Genomic DNA, 26,915 nt, shown 5'->3' with positions numbered 1-26,915 from the left:
ACCCTTTAGCATGAAGGCTAAATGCTATCAAGTCACAGGTGAACAGGCTTTGTTTGCTCAGTTACAGACTTGCCTTAGATACCAAGTGGAGAGTGTGGTAATTATACTCTGTCAGGTTTTAGCTTGGAGAAAATTAAAGCTATAATATTACCATGAATAATGAGGCTTCTAAATGGACAATGAGACTTAAAACTATCAGTTGTTTCTGACAAAAGAATCTGCATCTAATGAGGAGCTATTAGAGCCCTCAGTTTGGATATCTGTTTGTTGCTGGCTATTGACAGAAGTTTTAGGGCTGTGAGACACATTTAGATTGATTCTAAGTGACAGATTGTCTATCATAACTTGATAAGTGTGAGGACCTCTTTGATAGAGATGTAACATGCTCATTACCAATTTTCTCATAAATAGTAATAATGGTCTCTCTTATTTGAACATTTAATCTTTAACACGTCTGAGTTTAAACTCAATATATAAATGTTATAAATAATTGTGTATATTTGTGTAATACACTTTACAGAACCATATATGAATGTATCTGTATTTCTTTTATGGAGGCACATTAGGATGTGCCACCACTAACAAAGTGAAAATCTAAAAATTTGGACTTGACCAATGGGCTCTGCCTCCTAAGGGTGCACTTGTCGCCTGCTGTTTGCTTCCAAACCCCCGGCTCTTCCCTTCTCTGTATGGTGTATTGTGCTGGCCATGGCAAACACCAGCTCCCAGGTTCCTCTGTGCTTCAAGCTGACTTTGTCCAGGGGAGGCCTGGTGGGAGCTGGGAGGACAGAGAGAAGGCCCAAACTAGGATGTTTCTTGCTTTCTCTTCAAGAAGCATTTCTAGGGGCACATGGGTCTGCCTTCATCTCAGGTCATGATCTCAGGGTCCAGGGATCAAGCCCACGTTGGGCTCCCTTCTGAGCCTGCTTCTCCCTCTCCCTGTGCTGCTCCCCCTGCTTGTATCTCTTGCTCTGTCAAATAAAGAAATTAAATTAAATTTAAAAAAAAAGAAGAAGAAGAAAGAAGAGGGAAAAAAAAGAAAAAAGAAAAGGAAAGAAAGAGAAAAGAAAAGAAAGAAAAGAAAAGAAAAAAGAAAGAAAGAAAGAAAAGAAAAGAAAAGAAAAGAAAAGAAAAGAAAGAAAAGAAAAGAAAAGAAAAGAAAAGAAAAGAAAAGAAAAGAAAAGAAAAGAAAAGAAAAGAAAAGAAAAGAAAAGAAGAAAAGCATTTCTGGCAGTCCTGCCTTTCATTAATCCTCTCCACTCCCAGCAGATAGCCACCTCTCTGACCATCCTTCCACCTGAGTAGCTGGAGCCCCAATGCTGCTGACCTCAGGATGGCTTCCTGCCCTGGGGTGCTTCTACCACCTTTGTAACTAGATCCCAGTATTAAATTCTCTCAGCTGAACTACCTGGCATGGGCCCTGTTTCCCTAACTTGACTCTGACCCGTGCAGATGGCCACTTATTCAGTACAAACCACAGACTTATGGCAACCTTCTAGTGGAAATTTTGTGTTCCTTTATTTTAGCAAGAGAAAGATGTGCTTCCTTTGGAACAGATTAACAAAGAAAGATTTGGAGAGAGCTAAGATTCAACTTAACCCCCTTTGTAAAGACAGACAATATTTTATTTGGAAACATTATTATTAAGCAGTATCTATAAAATCATTGACTTTGGGAAGCTCAATGAAAGCTATTAGAAGGTTCATGAACAAAGAAGATGAGTCTCATTTTTTTTTTTCATGTTTGTGGAACTAGCTGTGATTGGGACATGAAAGGCTTCCCAGACAATCGGTGTCAGCTCTTTCTATAGAAATTTGGAATGCATTAATTTGTGTTTTGAATTGACTAGCTTCTGATCCTATACATTCTTATATAACTAACGTTCTTGGTATGAATCTGTTTTCTGATTTTGCCGCCTTATTTATTCATTTCTATACTTATTGTTATTTCCTTCTTTGTAAGAGACACTGGTAATGAGTCAGGTGGCAGAGTGGAAGGATGAGAAGAATGGATCCTGGGAATGCCACCAACAGCTGAACTGAACTATTCATGGGTCTTCCCTTGGTGTAGACTTGGGTTTTTATGGGTCTGATTTGGTTAGAGGGTCAGGCCTTTATGGCCTGAATGAAAGACAGATGAGTTATGATAAAGTATAACTCAGTGAGAGCAGAAGAAAAGAATCATAGCTTCATCCACAGAAATGGTAAAAAAAAAAAATATATGAGTACATTTCTATGAACTTAAAGAATCTAATTGCTGGATTGTGGAAAACACTTAATATGGCATTTATCATGGTTACAGTATAAAGCCAAGTTAATTTTCAAGGTCTCATTCTGGTTTCATTTTTTAAAATTGTTTGTACTATCATTGGAAAAAAAATCAAAAAACAACTGACCAATTACTGTCATACCTTTATAGCTAGTTAATTATGGCTTCTCTGAATGGAGCCAAATTAAATGAGCCATCCCATGGGAACTATAGTTCCTGGTTAGGTTAGAAGAATTCATCTAATTTAACAGGACTTGTTTTTGTTTTGGTTTGGTTTTTCTGTTTATTTTTGTAGCCAGTTTATCTTGAGCTGGCATTTGTAAAAGATGGGGTGGGTCCCTTAGAGAATCTTTCTTTACCCATATTTAAGGGGAAGCTAGGATTCCCTTCACTAGGGTTGACAGATGTTCTACCCAAGGTAGTATTTTTTTAAAGCTTCTTCTGGTTTGCTTTGCTTTATCGTTTGTGTATTTTGCATGCAGACTTGAAATATCAAAAGACTACCAACATCCTAGCCCACTGTTTGCCCAGGACAGGAAATGACCGGATCATGCTAGTGATTAGTTAGAAAAGATGTCACTGCTATAGGGAGAGAGTTCTCCAGGGTTCTTTCATGTTTCTGCTTGTTGTGAGAGAGGTACCTACTACCCTTTTGTTCAGAATATCTCTTTTCAAGGAAGTTGTAAAGCAGATCTGTTTATTATCCAGTATAATAAAGACAATATCCCCCTTCAGGACAATATGAAGGATTGCTTACAGCTCCTTATTAAAGATCTGGGATCCCTAAGCTCACAGTCCTCAGCTGTAGTTCAGACCCACTGCACTTGTAGCACCTAGCTTAGTTCCTATGCTTCATCCTATAGATTTTGGGGAGCAGGGGAACTGACATCATCATCATGTCCATACTTTTTTTCTGCCTGGGCTCCATGTCACACAACACTTTATCTCTGATCCAGGAGTCTTGTGTCTTCTGCAGCATCCACAAGACTGTGGCATACTAACTCATGTGTGAGCTCACAAGCAGGGTGAAGTCTCAGACCCCCTCCATTCTTGCCAGTTACTCTAGTGCTACAGAAGAACCTCCTTTCATAAAAATTGGCAGAGAAAGTGCTGAAAGCCACTGATGTGACATATATATTTAATATACAGAGTTGATCATTTGTATTTTAGTTTTATCAGCCCATGTGAAATACTGGAATTTTCCAAATATCTATAACTTTTTATACTATTATATATAAACATCCGTTCCCCTCAATAAAATGGATTTTGGCTTTTATCTGGCTGGATTTTATCTGCTATTAAAACAGTCTGTGATTTGTTAGCTGAACATCCACCAGTAGTTTTTTGCAAGCTAAGAAAAAATATAAATACTGTCTATTTATCTGTATATGAAATACCTTCTCAATAGTCCAGCCAACTCAGCTCTTTGGGAGGACTTACTTTGTGTTACAAGTGGAATTTTTTTCATGTCTGCAGAAAGCAGTTGCAGCTAGCTCAATGTATTTCATAAGGGTCAGTCATGTCCTCCCCACTTTTTGTTTTGGCAGTCAGGAATTGCTTTAAATATTTTTCTTAACATCCTTGAACTAGCCTTTAAAGGATTTGTAAAATTTCAAAAGTTTGTGTGAAGACGGTAGCATTCCCTATTAAAAAAAGAAATGGAACCAATCAGTACAAGTTCCATGCTGCTCCTGAGAAAGATCAGGGCTCATAGGCATGACTCCATGGACACACCTAGACAGGCATTCATCAGAAGCACTGGCCACCCTATCTATTACAGCGAGTCTGTTGTCACACCCTCATCTGTGAGCCTGAGGACTACAGGCAGGATGACTTGTCTGCCACTTGCTCCAGGTAGGATAGGCTCTGGCTAACTGACAGGTATACCATCTGTGGTTGGTAAGACACTTGCAAATAAGAACAGCCTGGGCTCCAAACAGCCGGCTTTGGGACACTTCCCTGGACAGTGGCACACTTCAGATATTTGAAGAGTAACACCTGTTACCTGAGACACGGTATCTTTTTCAGGTGCGGTAAGTGAGGCATGTTACAGCTGTTGTCTTCTGAGAGAATAAACAGTTTACTCCCTTTACCACTAACGTCAGTATAATTTGATGGTCCTCAAATGTGTGGTTCCCAGAGCAGTAGTAAAAGCATCACCTGCCAACATGGTAGAAATGCAAATCATGGGCAGTACTTCAGAACTCCTGAATTAGGAAACTATGGTGTGGGGTCCAACAACATCTAACTTAATACCACCTCCCAACCACCAGGAGATTCTGCACACTGCTGTTGAGAGCCACAGATGTTACTCACTGTATCTCAGGTCAGAGAACCAGCTTAGTCTCCTTACAAGCAGGGGAAGAACAAAATGAAGGGTTATGCTGTCAGGTGTATAAAGGGATGATGATAGAATTTGTTGAAAAACCTACCGATTTTTCATGTAAGAAAAAACTAATGCCTATCCTCTTTGGGGCACTATAAAGACACAAATATGAATAACGTATTCTACACAGTACCTCAGAGCCTCTATCGGAGGTGGACCTCAGGGGTGGACCATTAATGATGGCCCAGAGACAAAACCGACTTTCCTAATGTTTTTATAAATAAAGTTGCATTAGAACACAGTCATATGTATCCATCTACCTATTGTTTGTGACTGCTCTTAGGCTACGATGCAGATTGAGAAGCGCAACAAGGACCCCTTCCCCCCAAAGTCCCACAAAGCCAAAAACATTTAATCTATGGAGCTGTAATGAAAGGCCGAGTTCAGTGTTTAAAGGGGAAGGACTGGGGACACCTGGGTGACTCAGCAGTTTAGCGTCTGCCTTTGGCCCAGGGTGTGATCCCGGGGTCCTGGGATTGAGTCCCACATCCAGCTCCCTGCATGGAACCTGCTTCTCCCTCTGCCTGTGTCTCTGCCTCTCTCTCTCTCTCTCTGTGTGTGTGTGCATGTGTGTCTCTCATGAATAAATAAATAAAATATTAAAAAATAATAATAAAGGGGAAGTACCTTCCACATTCCAAGGTGTTAAACTGGAACGAAGTTGAGGAGGAAGTGTGGTGTGCAGGCCTTCTTCTGCTGTCCAGTGGTATAGTTACACTGAATTTTTGCCATGGCTGAGAACTTCGCTTCAAGGATGTGGTTATCGTGGAAGATGTAAAGACTGTCAGGCAAGAGGCAGAGCGATTACTGTGCCAAACACCCTGGTGTATGAAGGGTAAAGGGGTGTGGGAACAAATAGAGAATGGACAAAAGGAAGACATGAGGAAAAATAAAAAGAGGATTTGGATCGAGAAGGGAGAACGTAAGCCATCAAAAGAGTGTGACCCATGTGAAAAGCAAACATAAAGGCGTGTGGGCCCAGGACAAGGCTGGTGAAGCCAATTAAGGAGAGAAGCACAGGTTTAGAACATTCCCAGCTGCTTAGCATGGGGGATGGGGCCCAGGTCTCCCAGGGAATTCTGGGACGTTGCACAGAGGCAGAGAAAGGTGCGGGAAGCGTCAGGGCTTGCACTCTGCTCCTCTGTCGGTCTGCGGGCTCGCGTGTGCTTGTTCATAGGTGTGCCCCCGCGATTCCTCACTCCGCGTCACCTCCTTGCCGCCGACTGGCCAACCGTGTAGCCGCGCTGTAGCCGAAGCACTGGGTTTCCCCCTTTGAAAGTCTGGTTACTTCCTGCCTTCGCCTCTGTGTGACTTTGGGCAAATCATTCCATGGCTCAGTGTCTCCCTCTCCTCATTTGCGAGATCCTGTTTCAGGCCTCCTCCTGCATCCTCATTGTGTTCTCCTCCCAGACCCCCTGATCGTGGAAGGGCATTGCTAAGAATGCTTAGCAGCTCCAGAGCCAAGCCGAGGGCCCAGCTGCAGGGCCACGAGGGCAAAAGAAGATGAGCGGAGACACTCAGGCCCTCCTGAAAAGGGGATTGCTCATTAGTTTGGCACAAGGGCATTAGTCACCCTCCAGGGGTTTGATTTGGATTTTCTTCTAACACAGACTTAATAATAGATTTCGTCTCTTGCCAGTAAGATTGTTCACCGTGACAATGCTTAGGGGGACATGGCCAGCTGAGTTCCATGCCTGGCATTTCTCACATATTTCTCATTCTTTCAGGAGTTTTTCTTCAAATGTGGAGCACACCCGACCTCTGACAAGGAAACGTCCGTAGCTTTGAACCTGATCACAACGAACAGTAGAGACATCACCTGCATAACGTGCACCGACATCAGGTAAGGATCTGAAGGACTCTCCACGTGTTGCTCTCCCAGTGGTAGACTCTCCCGTGAGCCTCCTCGGTGGGTGCTCTTTCTGGAGGAGCGTTTGCTTTGCTTCGACTCCGTTTGCACAATATGGGTGTATGTCAGTATGATCAAACTCTCTGAAGTGTCAAATCCTTAGTGTGGTACTGGTCAAAGCTTCAATGACGTTTGCCCAATGTAGGTATATTTCAAAATAATCAAACTTTTTATTATTTTTTTAGAATTTTTATTTATTTATCTATGAGAGACAGAGAGAGGCAGAGACACAGACAGAGGGAGAAGCAGGCTCCCTCTGGGGAGCCTGATGCAGGACTCAATCCCAGGACCCCGGGATCATGCCCTGAACCAAAGGCAGACACTCAACTAGTGAGCCACCCAGATGTCCCTATTATCAAACCTTTTAAAGTGCCAAATTCTTCATGTGGTCAGTGGTCAAATAGTATGCTAAGGGAATCCCTGAGTGGCTCAGCAGTTTGGTGCCTGCCTTTGGCCCAGGGCGTGATCCTGGAGTCCCCGGATCGAGTCCCGGATCGGGATCCCTGTGTGGACCTGCTTCTCCCTCTGCCTGTGTCTCTGCCCTCTCTCTCTCTCTCTCTCTGTGTGTGTGTGTGTGTGTGTGTGTGTGTCTCTTTCATGAATAAATAAATAAATAAAATCTTTTTTAAAAAATAGTATGCTAAGATATAAGTGGCATGACTTATGTCTAAAAGTGTAATCTAAAAAAACACAAACCCATGTACTGACATTGGTGAGTTCTAAAGTAAATTAAAACATGCTGCTAGCGGGCAGCCCGGGTGGCTCAGCGGTTTGGCGCCTGCCTTCAGCCCAGGGCGTGATCCTGGTGTCCCGGGATCGAGTCCCATGTCGGGCTCCCTGCATGGAGCCTGCTTCTCCCTCTGCCTGTGTCTCTGCCTCTCTCTGTGTGTGTGTCTCTCATGAGTAAATAAATTAAATCTTAAAAAAAAAAAAAAGCTGCTACTGTTAGGAATGCCATAACAGTTTACAAGTACCATTTATTCTTGGAATATATGATCCATAACATTTTATTTTAAGCAACCTCTCCACCCAGGTGGGGCTCGAGCTCACAACCCCAAGATCAAGGGTCACATGCTCTACTAACAGAGCCAGGGAGGCGCCCCAACATTTTACCTTTAAAATATCGTTTCCATACACTTCAGTTCTTTTATTTTTTTATTTATTTTTATTTTTATTTTATTTATTTATGATAGTCACAGAGAGAGAGAGAGAGGCAGAGACACAGGCAGAGGGAGAAGCAGGCTTCATGCAGGGAGCCCGATGTGGGACTCGATCCCGGGACTCCAGGTTCAGGCCCCGGGCTGAAGGCGGCACTAAACCACTGAGCCACCTGGGCTGCCCTCAAGAAGAATTTTTAGTGAAATGCCAAAATGAATTGATGAATAAAGTCAAAAAATCCTGCTTGTTCCAGACTTTAAAGCAAAGACAGATAAATACCCTTAGCATTTCAGCGTTGTCTCTCTTTGGTCTTGGGACAAACTGGGTTAGGTGGCCTTTGAAAGTTCCCTTAAGCTCTGTGATGTTGTGGCTGGTGGGTATTAATCCCCCTAACCTAATACTTCCATCCTTTAATACATTTAAATAAAAGTGTTGACTAATAGAAGCCTAAAATCCTTAATAGCATCTGCTAGACAAACTTGTTTCCAAGAAGGGGTCAAAATGAGACTTTTATTTTCCTGTTGCATCTTTAGTTCTAGCTGTGATAGAGAACACCACAATATTGCCTAAAACAACCTATCTGCATCCTTCAGTAAGATGAATGATTGCAAAGGGCTAATGTTTTCAACATGCAACAAGAGCTGATTCTTCTGGTATTTCAGGAAAGGAGCAAGGGGAGTCCTAAACACGAGAGCTCAACTGCTCTCTGCAAGCACTGAGAAATTAAACTCACGTCTCAGTGTTTCATAGGAGAAATGAGTTTTTCTCTACATCAGAATGCAGCCCGCCAGCCAACAGTGAAAAGCCTTCCATTAGAGTTGGTAAAGATGGCATTAAGATATGTAGTATTGATCATACTATCTTACTAAGAGCACTGCTCTCCCTGCTTCCCACTGCTAAGCTGTCGCCTTCATATTAGCAACTCACAACATCCATCCAGGGAAACAAGCCACTTCCCAGATGCACAGGGAGATAATTGCTGGAAAAATAATATTGTCTGTTGCAATAAAAAAATTTTCATTATTATTTTAAGGGGATTTTATAAATAGAAGCTACTATATTCAGTTAGATTTAAGTGTGTGTATCACCAGCCACTTGACTGAATGAGGTCCTTTCTTATGTAAGGCACCAGCGGGATGCCCTGTACTAGAATAGAGGAAGGGGCCCTCTCTTCTTATACTGAAGGATTCAGGCATAGAGATGTCATAAAAGCCTGCATGCACGTGGAAACACCAATACTTTATGTTGTACTTTGCTGATTGTCATGGTTCTTTTTTTTTTTTCCCACTCCTGCTAATGCTTTCTTTTCAAATTTAGAAGTGATTCACTCACAGAAATCTAAACAATGTTAGAATTTTTTTTTTTTTACCCTCATGGTTAGTAAGATTTTGGGTTAATTCTTTCCAGCATCTTGAGTATGCCTAAATATTTGCATGGATATGTGAGGGGTGTGTGTGCTAAATATAATCATGCTGTATACATTGTTTTGTATCTGGCCTTTTCCACTGAGCATCGCATCATGATAAATTTCCCCTGCTCTGAAATATGCTATGGAAACAAGTTTTGTTTTGTTTTTAAATAGGTACCAAAGATTTCATCATTTGGGAATACTCTAATCATTTCCCTATTTCTAGTGATTTGAATTACTTCTAATTGAAAATAATAAATTAAGTAACACTTCAATCCTTTGTTGGTAAGGATCCAAGATCCCTTACCAAAAATCATCAACTGCATGTTTTGAATCCAAGGATAGTATCACAGAAATGGTAACAGAAGGTCAGTATTAATGGACGTGTTTAAGGTTCTTGATATATATTGTCAAGTTTATTTCCATTCTAAATTATGATGGCCTATCTTTGAGAGGACTCCCTGCTACATCTTTTCCAGTATAATGTTCATAGTTTTAGTTTTTGCCCATTTGCTAAAGGACATTAATTTTGTCATTAATACTTTTTAAATGTTATTGGCAAGGGACATTTCTCACTTATTTGCATTTTCTTTTTCTTTTCTTTTTTTGCTTATTTGCATTTTCTATTGTTAGAGAAAAATGCAAAACTTTCTGTATGAAAGCTTTAGGAAGAATCTAAAAAAAAAAAAAAAGATTGCCTCTGCAATTACCTTCTCATTCACTTACACATAATATCAGCATATCCTTTTTTAATATAAAGTTTTCTGATCTGTGAATTTATGTTTCAATGTAGTTATTTGGTTTTGGTTTTGAAATATTGCATCTTCCTGGAGATAAATCAAGTTATTTAGTTACAGAAGTGAAAATAAAAATTGGAGTATCTATTTATATTTTATGTTTGTTTTATTTATTTTTGTATATACCCTAATCATACATCCTTAGTCAAATTAGGCATAATTAACTGCATAATAAATTTAAAACCAGAGGATTAATTTCAATTCCACTTGTTGGTTATTGGCATATGGGAAAGTGATTGACTTTTGCATATCAACTTGGTATGCTGCGACCTTGCTATAACTGCTTATTATTTCAGGAATTACTTAGTGGATTCTTTCAGGTTTTCTGCAAAAATTATTACATCATCTGTGAACACACGCAGCTTCAAGTCTTCCTTCCCCATTTGTATCCCTTTATTTCTTTGTCTTGCTTGTTAGCATTAGCAAGAACATCTCGTGTGATGTTGAAAAGAAGTTGTGAGAAAGAACCCACTTGTCTTGTACTTCATCTTAGTGGGAAAGCTCCAAGTTTCTTTCCTCTCTTTCTGACAGTTTTTATCATGAATGAGTGTTTGATTTTGTCAAATACTTTTTCTGTGTCTACTGATATTATCATGTGATTTTTCTCTTTTAGTCTGGTATTCAGCCTGTTTTAATCTATGATGGGTTATATTAATTTATTTTTGAGTGTTGAATCAGCTCCGCATACATGAATTCAATCCCTCTAGACTATTGTATATAATTATTTTTAAGCTTTTCTGTATTTGATTCACAAATACTTTATTGAGGATATTTATATCTATACTCACGAGAGTATGGGTCTGTAGTTTTCTGGAATTATCTTTGTCCAGTTTAGCATTAAGGTAATTTTGGCCTCATAGAACCTGAGTTTAGGAAGTATTCATTCTGTTTCTATCGTCTGAAAGAGATTGTAGAGAATTAGTAGCAAGGTAGAAATTTTACTTATTGTTGTGATTTACGCATATATAATTTTGTATACAAAGAGATTGACATCTCTTTCATCTACTTTCTTAACAATAATTCTTTATAAGTATATAATAACCTATATTCAAGGGGCTCCAGAAGCACAAGCTAACTTTTTGACCTTAGGAAAATAACATAATCTCTTAGGCCTTCAGGTTGCTTATAAAGTCTGAGAATTGCAATAGGTCATCTATAAGGCTCTTGCTGGTTTTAAAAGCTTGCAAAAGGTAGGAACACTGTTTGTTCAAAGCTTATAAATCAATCGTGTCACTTGAGAAAACACTTATTTGTGGTCCTATCTGCTGACAAATGCAGAAATAAAAGATGAGGTTATCAGTGACACTCCTTTTCAGAGCCAAATATTTGATTGTAAGACGTAAAAGTATATGTGTCTAACATAGATGTGTTATTCATTTCCAGATGTTAGGCTTAAAATGTAATTCAGGTGCTTGGTTTGTGCCCTTTGAGTTTACATTGTATATAAGATATTTTCCTCTCTCTTAAAGAAAAAAAGTGAGCTATTTGAGAGCCAAAACACCCTGAGGTGTTTACATGAACCAGCAGATTTCCAGCTGCCATCCAGCCATGCTGGCCCCTCTACTTACCTACAGTAATGAGTTGATCTGTATCCACTCAAGGTTATCAGCCGATAGTCTTCTGTTAATGAACAAAATATGATGAATTAAACAAAAAGCAAAATAAAATAAAACCCAACCAAAAACTTGAGCCAAGAACAGAAAATACAGCACTTGAAGATAGAATGACTATATTGTTACGTATTGTTATTTTTTCTTCAAATTTTTTTCTTCAAAAATTTTTCAAGATATTCCTTACTTTTTTTTATTTTTTTAAAGATTGTATTTATTCATTTGACAAGCAGGCAGAGCATCAGGCAGAGGCAGAGGGAGGAGCAGGGAGTCTGATGCCGGTGATCCCAGGATCCTGGCATAATGACCTGAGCTAAAGGCAGATGCTTAAATGATTGAATCACCCAGGCATGCCTTTTCTTCAAGTTTGTATTTAAATTTCACTTAATGTACAGTGTAATATTAGTTTCATGTATAGAATTTAGTGATTCCTCAGTTACATACTAATTTTTGTTATGTATTTCCAATAGAAATTACATAGAAAGATTCAGAACACTCCTGGACACCTCAGTTGGACTTAGGAGTGACAAATACTATGCCATCTGAAAATGACAGGGCTAATGCCTGAGTGAGACTTGTGTCTTTCCCTGACCAGTGTGCATATCTTCAAACTCACCCTGGCATCAGGTACCCCCCAAGGAGAACAGTATTTCTGCTTTTTGAATCTTGCTTTGCAATATAATTCTTAAAATTTAAAGTTTGAACATTATAACTTAGAAGAATTAGTAGCATGGCACCATTTGGCAAAAAGAATGAAATCATCCCCACCCTTCAGCTTTGCTCCTTCTAAAGGCTGCCTAGTGAATTCCTGCACTTTTTCCCCCACCCTTATCTGCCATTCTTCAGTTTACAAAGCTGAAGACAAACTAAAAAAATAACCATGTTTGCCCAGCCAAGATTTAACTTTCCAGAAACATGTTTTAAAACTCAGCTCCTAGTAGGATATTAAATCTAAGAACTGGTACTATATTATCATTTTCATCCAGTCTTCCAGTAAAGACTTATGTTTTTGATGTCATTGTTGTTTGATATAAATGTATTTTTATAATTTTCTTGCTTTCATATTTGTCTTAAAATTCATTCAGCCTATTGAAGTAATGCTGCCTTGGGATTGCAGACTTAAAAGATTTACTTGGGTTTGGAGATTAGTAAAGATTTATCTCAAAGTACATTTGTACTTGCTCTTGGTATCCTGTGGAGGAGTGATTTAACTATCATTTGGCAGTGTTTTGGTATGCATTCCTTCATTCATTGAACAGAGATTTTTTTTTAAATGGGGATCTTAGTTACTTTCCCTTTGAATACATTTGTTATATCTTAGTTTTCTCCCAATTCACATTTTAATTTAGGTGTATTTGGCGTTTAGTTTTTTGTTTTGTTTTGTTTTGTTTTAAGATTTATTTATTCATGAGAGACAGAGAGAGAGAGGCAGAGACATAGGCAGAGAGAATACTTTCCTGGGACTCCAGGATCAAGCCCTGGGCTGAAAGCAGATGCGCTCAACCACTAAGCCACCCAGGCATCCCTGGCGTTTAGTTTTTGATGTAGAATTAATATGCAAGTTATTTTTCTGTCTAAACTTGAGACATTGCTTAATGGTTACATTTTATCAAATTAACCGTTTCTTGGTATTTTGCCATTAGTGGGAATAGATGGTTTTATACAGTTATCCATCGGGCTCTGAAGAGCATCTTCAGAGACTTCAGATATAGCCACACATAATTTAACTGAAATTTTTAGCATGGCCTCTTTCAGGAAATGACTTTCATTCTATAATGGAAAAATTGTTGGATTTTATGTGTGTATCATAGCACTAGAGACCTTCGTTGTGCATACAGATCTATATATTTCTCTTATTAGAGAAATAGTTTGTATACTCCTAGGTAACGTAACATGCCAGGAACAAAAGATAGTTTCATGTAAGTAGGGGAGAGTCTCAGAGCATCTGTTTTACAGAGAACGGTAAATCAGAATGTCACATTTATATTATAATAAACAGGAGTATGTTATAGAGTAGAATGGAATATCTTATACCTTTTTGAGATGAAACGGGAAACTTCAAAGATATATCTTCTAGTTTGAAGCAGGCTACTTCACACTGTGCCCCAAGCCCCATGGGAGTTAGTTCTCTCTGCGTATGCTGTGAGTGATTCTTTCCTGAAAGAGTGTGTGTGGCACACATGGATCTGATCCAATCTTGAGAGAGAACTGTAATAAACCCCTCCAGAATGGAAAATTCTTCCTATGAGTGGAGTTGCCCATACAAGAAATCACATTGCCTCTTTGAAATTAAAAGGTAGTGCTTAATTACCTATAAGTCTTTCACTAAATTAATATCAACTTATTCAAATATCTGTCGTATAGAGGGGAAATTGAGGCTAGGACACTTTAAAAATTATATCCGGTGGTCATACCACAAGGAAATAGTTGAATCAGCCTACACACAAGGTCCCTGTGGTTGGTGCTGTCTTTCATCACACCTTACCCCCTGCAGTTCTGGGTTTCCTCTGTCTGCTGGGGATGGAAGGTAGCTTTGCATATGAAAAGGAAAATATTAGTAGTAAAGTGAGGTACAAAGACAGTTGGAAAACCAGTAAGAGCTGAAACACCTGAGCTATATAGAAGCCCATCAGCCATGCCTGGTTGCAGGTGCTGCAAGAGCAAGACCCTAGCTTGGCTGATGCACAGACATGCTGATGCCGCATGTCCCCCACAAGCCTCGGCGTCAGAGATTTCAATAAATATTTACTGATTTGAATGAAAGTAAATCTGGTTTCATGCAGAGCAACAAACAGAAAACAAGTTATTTTTATATGGAACACTTTTTAAAATACCCTTTCTGTATGGGTGAACGTATCGTGATGAGCACTGAGTGATGCATACAAGTGTTGAGTCACTGTATTGTACATTTTAACACTGTAGTAAATATTCTGGAATTTAAAAATCAAACAAACAAATGGAAAAAAAAGACTTCTGAATTTAATAGAATTTTCGAAAAATGGAACAAATTAATCAGAAATCAATGGAGAATTTTCCAGTGTCAGGAGGAGTAAAGGGAAAAGTCAAATTTTGAAGTCCAGCCTCAGGATATAGATTTCTCTATATATTGGTCAGTTACTTATGAAAACAGAAGAAATATTTTATCAACATTGATACTTTGAAATGTGAGCCATTTCAGTTTTAATGCAGCCAGTGACCTTCATTTCTCCTACAGCAAACCCTGTAGATCTCAGCTGCAGGCAGCGGCATCAGCGGGGTGTCCCAGAGATGTTACAGATGCTTGTGCATGAAATTCATATGCCTCACCTTTCCATTTAACTGTCCCTGCAGGTGCTCGGCAGCCCCCGCTGGCACTAGTAGGACAATATTGCAAATCCTCTTGGACCAATTTTGTAGCCATTAAGGTCAACCTCGTGTGTTGTCCCCATCCAGATTTCAAGCAGTTCATTTTCTGATGGTGGATGTTAAGAAGCAACTATATCCTTAAAGCATCCAGGTGGCTTTGCTAGAACTTTGTTGACCGCCACGCATTATTTTTAAGGTCCATTTTCATTGGAAATAAATGATCACATAGTTTTTAAATAGTAATATTTTACTTAGAAAAATACCATAAACGGCTTATTCATTTGTTTTTAGTTGTATTTGTATTCTTGTAATTAGAACTGGGTTATAAATTTGGTTAGGGGAAGATGTTATTTCCATTGCAAATATTGTGCTGATTCACACCCTCAGGAAACATCTACCTCCTAGGATATGTTTAGTAGTAAGCAATGACACGATCTACCTTCCCTCTGTAAATGCCATTTACATAGCTACTTATTCCCATGACCTGTAGAATTAAGTATTTGAAGATTTGTCCTTTGGTGCTTCCACAGCTAGTAGAGTTATTTGCAAGCAAACAAGCAATGGTCTCAATAACTTGGAGTGCAAGCAGTTATTTATTGAAGTGAGGGTCATGGCACGTTGATTCTGTTTTCTTTGTTTTTTTTTTTTTTTTTTTTTTTTTTGTTAATTTGGCAAATCCTATATCAAAGAAAACATGGCCTTGACTCATATCTGCAGGGTTCTAGAAAAGAAATCTCCAGGGTTTCTAGATCCAGATTTGATTTCCACAACACTAGGAGCTCCTCAGTATACTGATGTGACAGTTCTTATGCTGTCACGTGCACACATTAATGTATAGAAGTGCAGACACGGGTACCAGCATCCTACAACGGGGGTGTCATGGGCAGAGCAATTTCATGCAGGTGTCTACCATCTTTAGCACCTCCTCTAACATTAGAGAGAACTGAAAAGTCAATCTGTTTACTCAACAGATATTTCATGAGCTCACCTATGACTCAAGTGGCTGTTCTCAGAACTTTGACCTGAGATAAAGCATGTTTTTGATGGGACTCAGAGGGAACAGATGACAGCCATATATGCTAGCAGTGAGTGGTATTGTTGGTGGAAAAAGACTAGTTCAGTAAGGGCAGAATTTGATAACACCCAAGTGCTTTCTCAATGTGTTATTCCTACAAAACAGGGGCCCAAAATTCTTTTTGTAGGCCAGGTCTTTCCAATGATTCTTTTAACTTGGTCAAGACAGAATTAAAAAAAAAAAAAAAAAGTAGAACAATCTATGTGAGTTTAAGCAGAGCGGATACTAATTTGCCTATTCCCTCTTCTTTTACACTCGGTCAGCTAGCTGCTGACAATGTTTGCTGCTGCAACTCCTTCTTACATATTACCCTGGAAATAACCAGACCTTAACTCCCAGAGCCAAAATCTGGTGCCAGGTGCTGCCATTGTCACTCTCCAGATCTGGTTCCTTCTCCTGCACTGAATGAAAGTGGTATTTTCTGACTGTGTAGGACTGTTTTCGTACACACTCAGGTCAGACCCCAATGTACACCAAGATGATCTGCTATAATTCTATATTCCACGAGGCTAAGACTGCCTGGGACAGTGTAGACTCAACAACGGGTAGCAATTTCTATTGCTCTCTTGACATTTGTTAGATATTTTGCACATATGTTGACCACTCTGCCTCTCTGAGATAAATGTTATACCCATTTTCCAAATAAGAAAACTGAAGTACAAAGAGGTTATCTTACTTGCCGAAGGTCACATTGCTCCTAAAATGGAAAGAGAGAGTGTATCAGTATTTGTTCAACAATAATAATTGATACCAAAATCCCTGCTCTTAATTTGCTACCACACTGTGTAGCCTCAGGAATATGTTCATTGCTTCAAAAAAAGAAATTTGAGATCATTAATTGTGGTAAAAGAAAGGGATTGTAGCTAGAAGGTAGGAATGGGCTGAGGATGGGTGATTTCAAAGAGAGGTTAAATGTTAAAGGAACAGTCGCAGAGTTAGGGTTATTGGTTTATTTGGCAATAATGGCACCACCTAATTAGCAGGTGCAAATGAGAAGCATGAGGGATAACTCTGGTCTGGGGTTTCTGTGACCCCAAGGTCATGGCTCCTTTCCTCCAGAGGAGGCATTGTGTGGGCCTCTGCTGCTTAACACGACTGTGTTCAGGGTCCTAGGGCTGCAGAGTGTAGAGGAGTTCCCTGGGACAAATAGCTGGGAGGCTTCTGGGAAGCCATGATGGGGTGCCAAGGAGGAGGTGGTATCTGCCATGGAGGCTGTTACTAGGCATGACATGAGAAGACCCTGAGCAAGAGGGGCCCACACACTCTGTGGTACCCCAGGAGGAGGATGATTCCTCATTATGGGTGGAGCCCTACTCACTAAGATGTCACCTGAAGTCCTCAAGGAGAGATGTCCAGGATCAAGGACATGGGGAAGAGCATGTACTAGATGACAAGTGGTGATACCTCTAAGCCAGTCTTAATCTTTGTTCCCTTTGAATATCTGTGTCCCATTTAACCATCTGATTGCTGTCTTTTGTGTATTCCTACCTACAGATTTGCTTAGCACTTCTGCCTTTGATTTGTCTTTGGAAAATTATTTTCCAGATATAAAATTATATTATTAAGCCATGTACCCATATTCAGATCCACATATATATGTATAGTCACTTGATTGTAATAAAGTGGCATCACAGAGATGGGGAAAAAGACAATTTGTTAATAGTTCTGGATAAAGTGATTTAATGTTTATGTTTAAAAGTGAACCTTGGGCACCTAGGTGGCTCAGTGGTTGAGCATCTGCCTTTGGCTGAGGTTGTGATCCCAGGGTCCTGAGATCGAGTACCGCATCAAGCTTCCCGTGGAGAGCCTGCTTCTCTCTCTGCCTCGGTCTCTGCCTCTCTCTGTTCTCCCATGAATAAATAAATAAATAAAATCTTAAAAAATTATTAAAAGAATAAAAGTGAACCTTGACTTCTTACCTCACACCATACGTAAAAATCAGTATCACATAGAATTGTAGATCTAAATATAAACATTGAAACAATAAAGCTTCTAGAATTTAAAGTAGTGCAAAATCTATGACTGTAATATAGAGGAAGATTTCTTATACAGGGTGAAAAAATCAATTTTAAGGTAAAAGCTTGATAAATTTATCTACATTAAAATTTGGGACTTATCAAAAGACACATTAAAGGAGTGGACAGACAAGCCATAGAGTAGGCAATTTTGAAACATGTATGAGTGATTAAGGTCTCAGAATGTGTAAAGAACTTCTGTACATCAATAAAAAAAATAAAACACAATAGAAAATACTTTGATACAAAAAATTATTGAAATGATTTATAAACGTTCGGAAGTAGGCAAATACAAATTAAAACCACAATGTGTTAGTATGATATACCCAACAAAATACCTAAAATCTAAGAGATTGACAAGTCCAGGTTCTAGTAAGGATATGAAGCAGCTGCAACTTCCATATGCTACTATAGGCTCACAACCTGATGTAGCCATTCTAGAAAACCTGATGTAGCCATTCTAGAAAATTAATTGGCAGTACCTCCTTGAAGATGAACGTACACTTATATGACCCAGTAATTCCCCTTGTAGGTATAGGTCAATGAGGAAACACATATGTCCATAGGAAACACATGTAAGGAATATTCATAGCAGGATCATTAATGATAGCTGAAAACTTGACATAAACCCAAGTGTCCATTAATGACATCTTCTGGTGTGAACATAAAATACCATACAGTGATGGGAAAAAATGAATTTAACTACAGCTATGAACATCATGTTGAGAGGAAAAACTGAACACTAAACTCCAATGTCTAGCCGCTTCCCTTTCTTTGTCCCTATGATTTTTCTTTCTTCTCCTTTCCCCCCATTAGTTGTGCATTTGTGATGAAGGCTAACACCTTCCCTGAACCCTGCATTCCTCATTATTCTCAGAATATTTAAGTGACTCTTCCCCTGGCTGGGTGGAAGCAGTCATTAGATCAGAGCAGGAACTCTGAAGAGGGAGACAATCTTGGTATTTGATGGACATAGCAGAGGACGTGCGTGGTGAGGGTGACCACCAGAATGCTTTGAATTGAAATAATATAGTATCTCTGTGTTACTTTATTTTTAAAAACTTTAGAAATATAGTTTTCTGCAATCATCTTCAAAGTTGTAGTGTAACTGAAGCATTTGAAATTTTTAACACCTCCAATTGGTATTTCTCTGTAGATCATAATTTTTTGAGAAAATCTCCCTCTACTAGCAGTAAGCTCAGAAATTTTGATAAAGTATTCTCAATTCTTTTTTAAAAAAATTAATTAAAAAATTAATTAATATTAGTTGGATATTATCCCAGTATTGGCTTTTCCTTTACTCAGAGAACTTTCTTTGACAAATATTTTTATAAAACAGAACTTGTCAAATATCAGAGAGGGAGACAGAACATGAAAGACTCCTAACTCTGGGAAATGAACAAGGGGTAATGGAAGGGGAGGTGGGCGGGAGGATGGGGTGACGCAGTGACAGGCCCTGAGGGGGGCACTTGACGGGATGAGTACTGGGTGTTATGCTATATGTTGGCAAAACGAACCCCAATAAAAAATATACAAAAAAATGTTATTTTTATTTATACATATATTTTGAAAGCTCCACAACATTTAGATGCAGCAAAATCAGAAGTTTTTCTCAATTTCACCTCTTTATAATAGAAATATAAATTTATCTGATTAAAAATAAGAGTTGTACGGAAAGGCTCTTCCCCCAAACTGAAATATCCCAAGAGTTCAATTATACAGAATGGAAACCTTGTGGATCTTTTCTCCTTTACTTTTGTGGAGTAGTTTAAATGACTTCTCACAACTTATTTTAGTGATTTAATTATTACTTCCAGCTTCAAAAGATGGAAGATTCAGGGTGTTTCATTAATTCAATCATTTAATTAAAGATTGCAAACTGATTTTAAATTAAATACAAACAAATTAAGAAAACTTTTATACAGTAGTTAACACTATTGTAATGTGGGAGACAAAAAAAAAATATTTTCCCTCCACCTTCCTAGCTTTTCCAGCTACGGTACTGACAAAAGACAGACTAACAAGAGAATAACAGAAACCAATTAACATGTGCATCCCACATCCACATTGGGGGTATCCATAGATGAGCAACTCAAAGGAATGGGTTGAACTTGGCTTCATCTAGGTTTTTTTTTTTTAAAAAGATTTTATTTTATTCGTGAGAGACACAGAAAGAATGAGAGGCAGAAATATAGGCAGAGGAAGAAACAGGCTCCATGCAGGAAGCCTGATATGGAACTCGATCCTGGGACTTCAGGATCATGCTCTGGGCCAAAGGCAGATGCTCAACCACTGAGCTACCCAGGCGTCCCAGGTTCATCTAGCTTCTTAACAAAAGAACAGTAAATTAGTAGAGTCATGCCAAGACAGAGGAAAAGGAATTTGAACTTCTAGCAGCAAATTGTGGGAAGGTAAATATATGGGGGACTGGTGGAAGATAAGGATTCATACCTGAAGTTAGTCATGTAGGTTCTTCTGGTGCTGTCTGTGGGCTGATAGAGTCCAGTGATTAACTTCCATCATTCCTGGTGGTGGAGTGGTGGGAGAGAGGGGCACCTTCACAAATTTATGTCCTGCTTTTAGGCAAACAGGGAAGAGGAAGAGCTTTTCTTCTATCTCCTTCTCAGTTGCCTTCAGCTCAAAATAATCCTTATGCCGCTGTGGTGTAGTTTGGCCTATTTTAGCACCTTTCAGTAGGCAATTTATAGGGTCTTTTGTTTGTTTGGTTGGTTGGTAGGTGGTTGGTTTTTTTGTAAGACTAAAACTTTCCTAAAACTGTAATTGGTGATGGGAAGCAAATAAAGACAGTTCATACTACCACCCTGAAGAGAGGCCTCCTTATCCGTCAGTTTTGTCACAACTCTGTTGTTCAGTTCCGTCATGTAAAAATATTTGTGAATTTTGGCAGTTACAGTTTCTGCTTTGATTGGTGGAATATCACCTTGTTTGACACAATTATGAGTAACATGCACACCACAATTACTTCAAGCATGTTCCACATGTTCCTCAATTTAGTAAGGACATTGTTTTCAACCATAATGTTATATTCCACCAAAATATACATTCATATCATCACTTTAAAAATGGGGAATATATTCAGTGTTGAGCTTTCAAACTGATTTACAGTAGAATTCACAATAGCGTCAGATATTTTGCCATCAAGAGCATAAACTTCTAGAAGCTTTACTCTGAGTCAGTGAATTACATGAAAAGAATAATTGGACAATTACTGGAATTAACAGATTTTCCATTTTTATCATATGATGGGGCACTGATAGGAGAGATCATTCAATTCAACTCTTCATGAAGTTCTGCTAAGCAAACTAACACTAACAGCTATCACTTACCTTTTTGTACATGCACAAGAAAACCTGGAATCAAAACTGAGCAAATTAATTTAGAGCAGTCATTTGATCTAAATGAAAAGCCACACTTCACTGAGTAATATGCAAATGTACCTTCTGAGCTGCCTGTGTAAAATCACATTCTTTGAGCACAGCATTCTTAAAATAACCATGGACTTTGTAGTAGACTCTGATGCTGCTGAAGCGGGCTAGTGTTTCTGGTCTTCCTCTGGGGAATGATATTTTAAAAGTCCCTCTGGTATATGGAAAATATGGGTTAACCCCTATGCAACTTGTATATTCATCATGAACTTTCTTGAGAAATAGAAATTCTGTACTGTAGTACTGTGATTTATAAGAAATATCTATTTGGTCTTTGTTCAGAGTTTCTAAAACCCTTGGAATTTCCCAAGTGATGAGAGGAAAACAAAATATCTTTTGTTATGTTAATGAGGTTACTTTGGGTTCTCACTTGGAGATGGGGGCTGTTGTTTGGGGTGTCAACCATAGGATGTGTTGGTTGGAAATTTCAGTCCCACATTTGACCTCCAGGGAGGGAAGAGGCTCTGGAGTTCAATCCCCAATGACCAATGATTTGACTCCTCAGACCTTGTAATGAAGCCTCCATAAATAGCCAAAGGGTTATGTTCCAAGAGCTTCTGGGATGGTAAACAAGTGGAGATTTGGGGAGAGTAGCACACAGAGAGATGAAAGCTTTGCTCCCATTTCCTCACATTTTGCCCTATGAATCTTTTTCCATCTGACTGCTCCTGAGTTATATCTGTTCATAATAAACTGGCAATCTAAAAAGTAAAATGTTTCTCTCAGTTCTGTGAAAATTAACCAGACCCAAGGAAGGGGTCATTGAAACCTCCAATCTATAGGAGGTGGTTCAGAAGTCCAGGTGACAGCCTTGACATGGAATTTTGGAGGCATGTTTTTGTAGAACTGAGTCCTTAAACTGTGCAATTTGATGCTATCTCCTGGTAGATAATGCCAGAATGGAGGTGGATTGGTATCTGAGAATTGCCTGTTGTGTGGGAAAAACCCACATACCCATTGGCATTGGTACTAGAAGATTATGTACTCAATATGTACTCCTTGTTTTACCTTATTACCATTGGCAGGGTTTCTTCCAAAATAAATAACTGGCACCGACAATCATATTAATAGTTAGAGATTTGTAATCTGTAAATGACAAAAAGCCTTGCAGCAAAAGCCTTCTGAGGACTTTCATGGACTCTTTATACTGTCTCACTTCTATTTTTTTTAAAGGTTTTATTTATTTATTTATTCATGAGAGACACACACAAAGAGAGGCAGAGACACAGGCAGAGGGAGAAGCAGGCTCCCTGCAGGGAGCCCGACGTGGGACTCCATCCCCAGACTCCAGGATCACGCTCCGGGCCAAACCACTGAGCAACCCAGGGATCCCCTCGCTTCTATTTTCTATACAAGCCCACCTAGCATAGCCCTGCCTTACGGTTTCAGCTTCAAACGATAATTTTACAAGTTATGATTTCTAAAGCCCTAGGTTTCAGGGCCCTATACTCCATTTCCCCGAGGAATAAGGAATGCATTCTACCTTGCAAAGGTATGCAGTCTGTGGGGGGCACCAAAGAGTGCCAATGCTCTGGATGGGAGTCCTAAGAACAAGCTTTTCCTCCTGAATCCACCACCAATTGATTATCTGACACTTGCGACAAATAAGGTATCTTGACCTTAATTTCCTAAATTTGGTTAATTCCTGATGTGGATCAAATAAGTTAATTTATGTGAACATACTTAGAGATTGTAGATCCCTACACAAATACTATACATCCACATGGGTTACAGTGATTATTATTAATAATCCTTTCTTCTTGGGATATCTTTGCACAAAAATAGTTCATTTGGAAATGAGACATAATCCAAACGGGAATATCTGGCCCTAAGAATTAGCTCAGAGGAAGTAACTGGAGTTAGGAGGAACCATGTTCCTGTAGGCAAATGTATTTTAGTTTTAATGGGAGAAACTATGTGGGCATTGATTGTATAAAAAGTAATTATGAAGGGCAGCCCCGGTGGCTTAGTGGTTTAGCACTGCCTTCAGCCCGGGCCGTGATCCTGGGGACCCGGGATCGAGTCCTGCATTGGGCTCCGTGCATAGAGCCTGTTTCTCCCTCTGCCTGTGTCTCTGCCTCTCTCTCTCTCTCTCTCTCTCTCTCTCTCTCTCTCTCCTCTCCTCTCCCTCTCCCTCTCGTCTCTAATAAATAAATAAAATCTTTTAAAAAAAAGTAACTATGAAAGACATTGGGTCTTGGTGACACAAAAGTATTTGGAAATGTAAGACTTCTTTAAAAATTTTAGAAAATTTTAGTAGAGATTTTAAGTTCTTTTGAGTTGGCTCCACACCCAGGATGGAGCCTAAGGTGGGGCTTGAACTCAACCCTGAGATCAAGACCTGAGCTGAAACCCAGAGTCAGATGCTTAACCAGCTGAGCCCCCCAGGTACCCCAAGATTTTAACTTCTTAAATGTGGCTGTTTTCAGTTCTCCAGAAGCAGATATGGAAATAGAAGTCAGTATATAAGATTTTTTTTTTTTTTAGCTTACCCATTAGAGACCAAGCCCTGTGCACAGGATGGGGAAGAAGCAAGATGGGCAGGGAAAGGTGAACGAGGGTCACAGGCTAACTTGGCCCTGGCCAGGAGTGTGGGGACTGTGGAGTAGATGGCCTGCAGAGTGTCCCACTCTGAGCCACACTGAACTTTCACAATCCCACCTGGCTTGATCTCCCAGCACTGCTGCCCAGGGACAGTGGTTGATGCAGATCCTGAAGGAGCTGATGGCACAGGTGCCTCATGACCACATGCCCACAGCTGCACAATAAGAACTTCTCTGAAAGGGGATTTGGGTGGTACCTCTCTATCTCCTTCTGGTCATAGACAAAGGTCATGAAAAGAACTGAGAATGTGGAAAAAAGTTATTTAGGACAGTATTAGAAAAGACAGTGTACAATACATTATTTCTGAATAAATATAATCATAAGAATTAACAAATATAATCACATTTAACCTACTCTGGTGGTTGCTATAATACAGTTACTAGGAAGCTTACTCCATTTAGTGGAATAATACACATTTTTGAAAGTGGAAATATTAAATAAGCACACTGGCATTCTGACATAAAGATTATGTTACCACAGTATTCATACCTACAAAAAAAAACCCCACCAAGTTGTAATCAGTCATTTTTTAAAATAAATAGCATGATGTTGATTTGATGTAGAAATTATTATAAATTTTTGTTATATCTGATATAAATGATCACTTTAAAAATAAAAATGACATAAAACATACTTAAAATATATCTTGAAAGAAGATTTAGGGAACACACTTCGAAACTGAGTGTTATATTTATATGTTTGTTGATCAGGAGGCATGAGATCAGACGCACAATTAGCATGTCCTTCACAATAACTATTGTTACTCTAAAAATTTACCCACAGTGCATATCATCAGCAAAGTCACTGACGGATAGCTTAGTGTCAGTTCTTAAAATCCATGCAGCCGTTCTGTATCTCTTTAATTGTGGCTTTTAACTACTCAAGGGCTTGAAGTCAACATTAACATCATAAGCTTTAGGGAACTGGATGAGCTTCTGGCATGCGGAATTGCATTTTGTGGTCAACTATGCTTCCTTAACTTGGATGCTGTTTTCCTACCTATTTTTAAAGGATATCATATTTATTCAGTGATCATTTCAGAGATTAACCTTTTTAAAAGATGTTCACAATAAACCTGTACTGACTAGGTTAAAGTAGCTCTCTACAAAAGAGGAATGCATAGGTTAATTAATCCAAGCAGAACTTGAACGGGAGCAGTTGAGCAGACTCTCCCGCTGACTTCACTCTTCGTCTCCTTTGCTTGTTTGTCATGTCTGCGTGGACTGATACTGTCAGAGGTGGCAGGCAGGAGCAGAAAGCAAAGGAGATTGAGATCAGGCTGAGATTTGCAGGATTATCAGGGGTATGATGATATCCAATAATAAAATGCATGTGAACGTGTCCTCATAAGCTATAAAATGTTATCACCAGGGAACATTTCTCACAGATTTGCTGGTCCCTCTCAGCCCCTCTGCTACTCCAGAGTTTTTCACATAAGGAATGAGAAAAGGTGCCATCTCATTCAGATTCCACACTGGGAAACTTGTATGATGGTGACCGGATGACAGGTGCACCGTTCCAGCAGGGCTCTAACATCCCAATTGTCATGGAATCCAGTATGCAGGCCTGCTGGTGAGCTGTGCAGTGAGGGGCTGGCTGAGTCTCTCCTGGCCTGAAAGCCCTGACTAAACTATTAAATTACAGTTGTCCATGGAAATTTCTGCTGGTATCCTTTCAAACTATTAAGGTAATAACTAGAGTGGCTCTATCACAGATAAGTCTTAAAAAAACAAAAACCCAGAAAACAGGTAACTCTTATTACAGAATTTGTGCAGAATAGTATTCTAGGAAAATGATAAAATGCATGGAATGTGGTGATCCCATCACATACATCGGATTTCACAAAGCTGTCAGTGTTCGGCTCTAATCTGGCTTTCTGGAATGATATTTTTGGCTTTTGCAACTCTAAGTCCATATGGAGAGATATTTTGATTCAGGAAATTTAGAAAATTAATTCCTGTCTTTATTAACTTTTTTTTTGGTATCCCACACTAAATTCTAGGTAGGCAGAATTATGCTTTTATTTATCTTGAAAACTTGGCTTTGTTGCACTAAGTTTCTTTGCCCATAGACATATAGGAAGAACAGTGTGGCTTGCTTCTTGTCCATTGTGACATCTATTTTACGCCATGCTTTCTCTTTAGGGAGACCAGCAGAAGGCATAGAATCTTCCTTCCTCCCCCAGTCTCTCACCATGTCTGATTTTCCTCCTTCTCTGGTTTCCACTGACATTTGTTTGTGAGCATAGATTGATTGGCCCTGGAATCACTGAGTGACACCAACCTAATCAGCCTCTGGTGAACAAAGACTAATGGAAAGCCTGGGCTCTGGAGAAAGAATGCTGTGTTCACAAGCCCATTTCACTTCTCATTGCCTTTTTCTCGGGGCAAATTCCCCAGCCTCTCTGAACTTCTTTGAAAGGTTCTGAAAATTAAATGAGATGAAGCTGGAAGAGTTCCTGGCACAATAGCAAAACCAGTAAATCTTAGCTAAGATTTGGGCTCTGAGTTACTTGCTAAGAGAGTAGTACCTTGTAGGTTAGTCTTTACAGGGCTCGTCTCCATATTTTGCTCTCCAGCTTACACCAACCATGGTGTGATGAAGCATTACAGAAGAGCATTTAATCTTTACTGTGACCACTGTGCCTGCTTCGAAATCGCAGACATCATGTGTGATGAAACTTCTCATAAATGAGCACCCCCCTTTTTTTCTTGTAGCTGAATGAGATTATTCTTCTCTGAGAAAAGAAATGTTTTAAGGCCAGTTCTGTACTTTTGTGGGTATAAGCACGACAGCATTAAATTTAGTCAACACTCTGTGCAACCCCAGTTTTCCCTTATAATGCTAAAGAATGAGGCAAGAAAATGTAGCTATAAGATCCTGACATAGCTGCA

General features: G+C 39.3%; 1 protein-coding gene across 2 annotated transcripts in view; it reads left to right on the top strand.

Moving 5' to 3' along the window:
• The window catches only part of PRKN (parkin RBR E3 ubiquitin protein ligase), a 1,295,055-nt gene that overhangs the window by 725,128 nt on the left and 543,012 nt on the right, over nucleotides 1–26,915 (top strand). For both annotated transcript variants that reach the window (XM_055312055.1, XM_055312054.1), the window contains exon 6: nucleotides 6,382–6,497. In XM_055312055.1, coding sequence (XP_055168030.1) covers nucleotides 6,382–6,497 — 116 coding nt within the window. The remainder of the gene's footprint in view (nucleotides 1–6,381; nucleotides 6,498–26,915) is intronic.

This window comes from Nyctereutes procyonoides, unplaced genomic scaffold, assembly GCF_905146905.1.
Source record: "Nyctereutes procyonoides isolate TBG_1078 unplaced genomic scaffold, NYPRO_anot_genome, whole genome shotgun sequence".
NCBI lineage: Eukaryota > Metazoa > Chordata > Mammalia > Carnivora > Canidae > Nyctereutes > Nyctereutes procyonoides.
The sequence above is the reverse complement of the archived record's forward strand: the minus strand, read 5'-3'. Positions and strand labels throughout refer to the sequence as shown.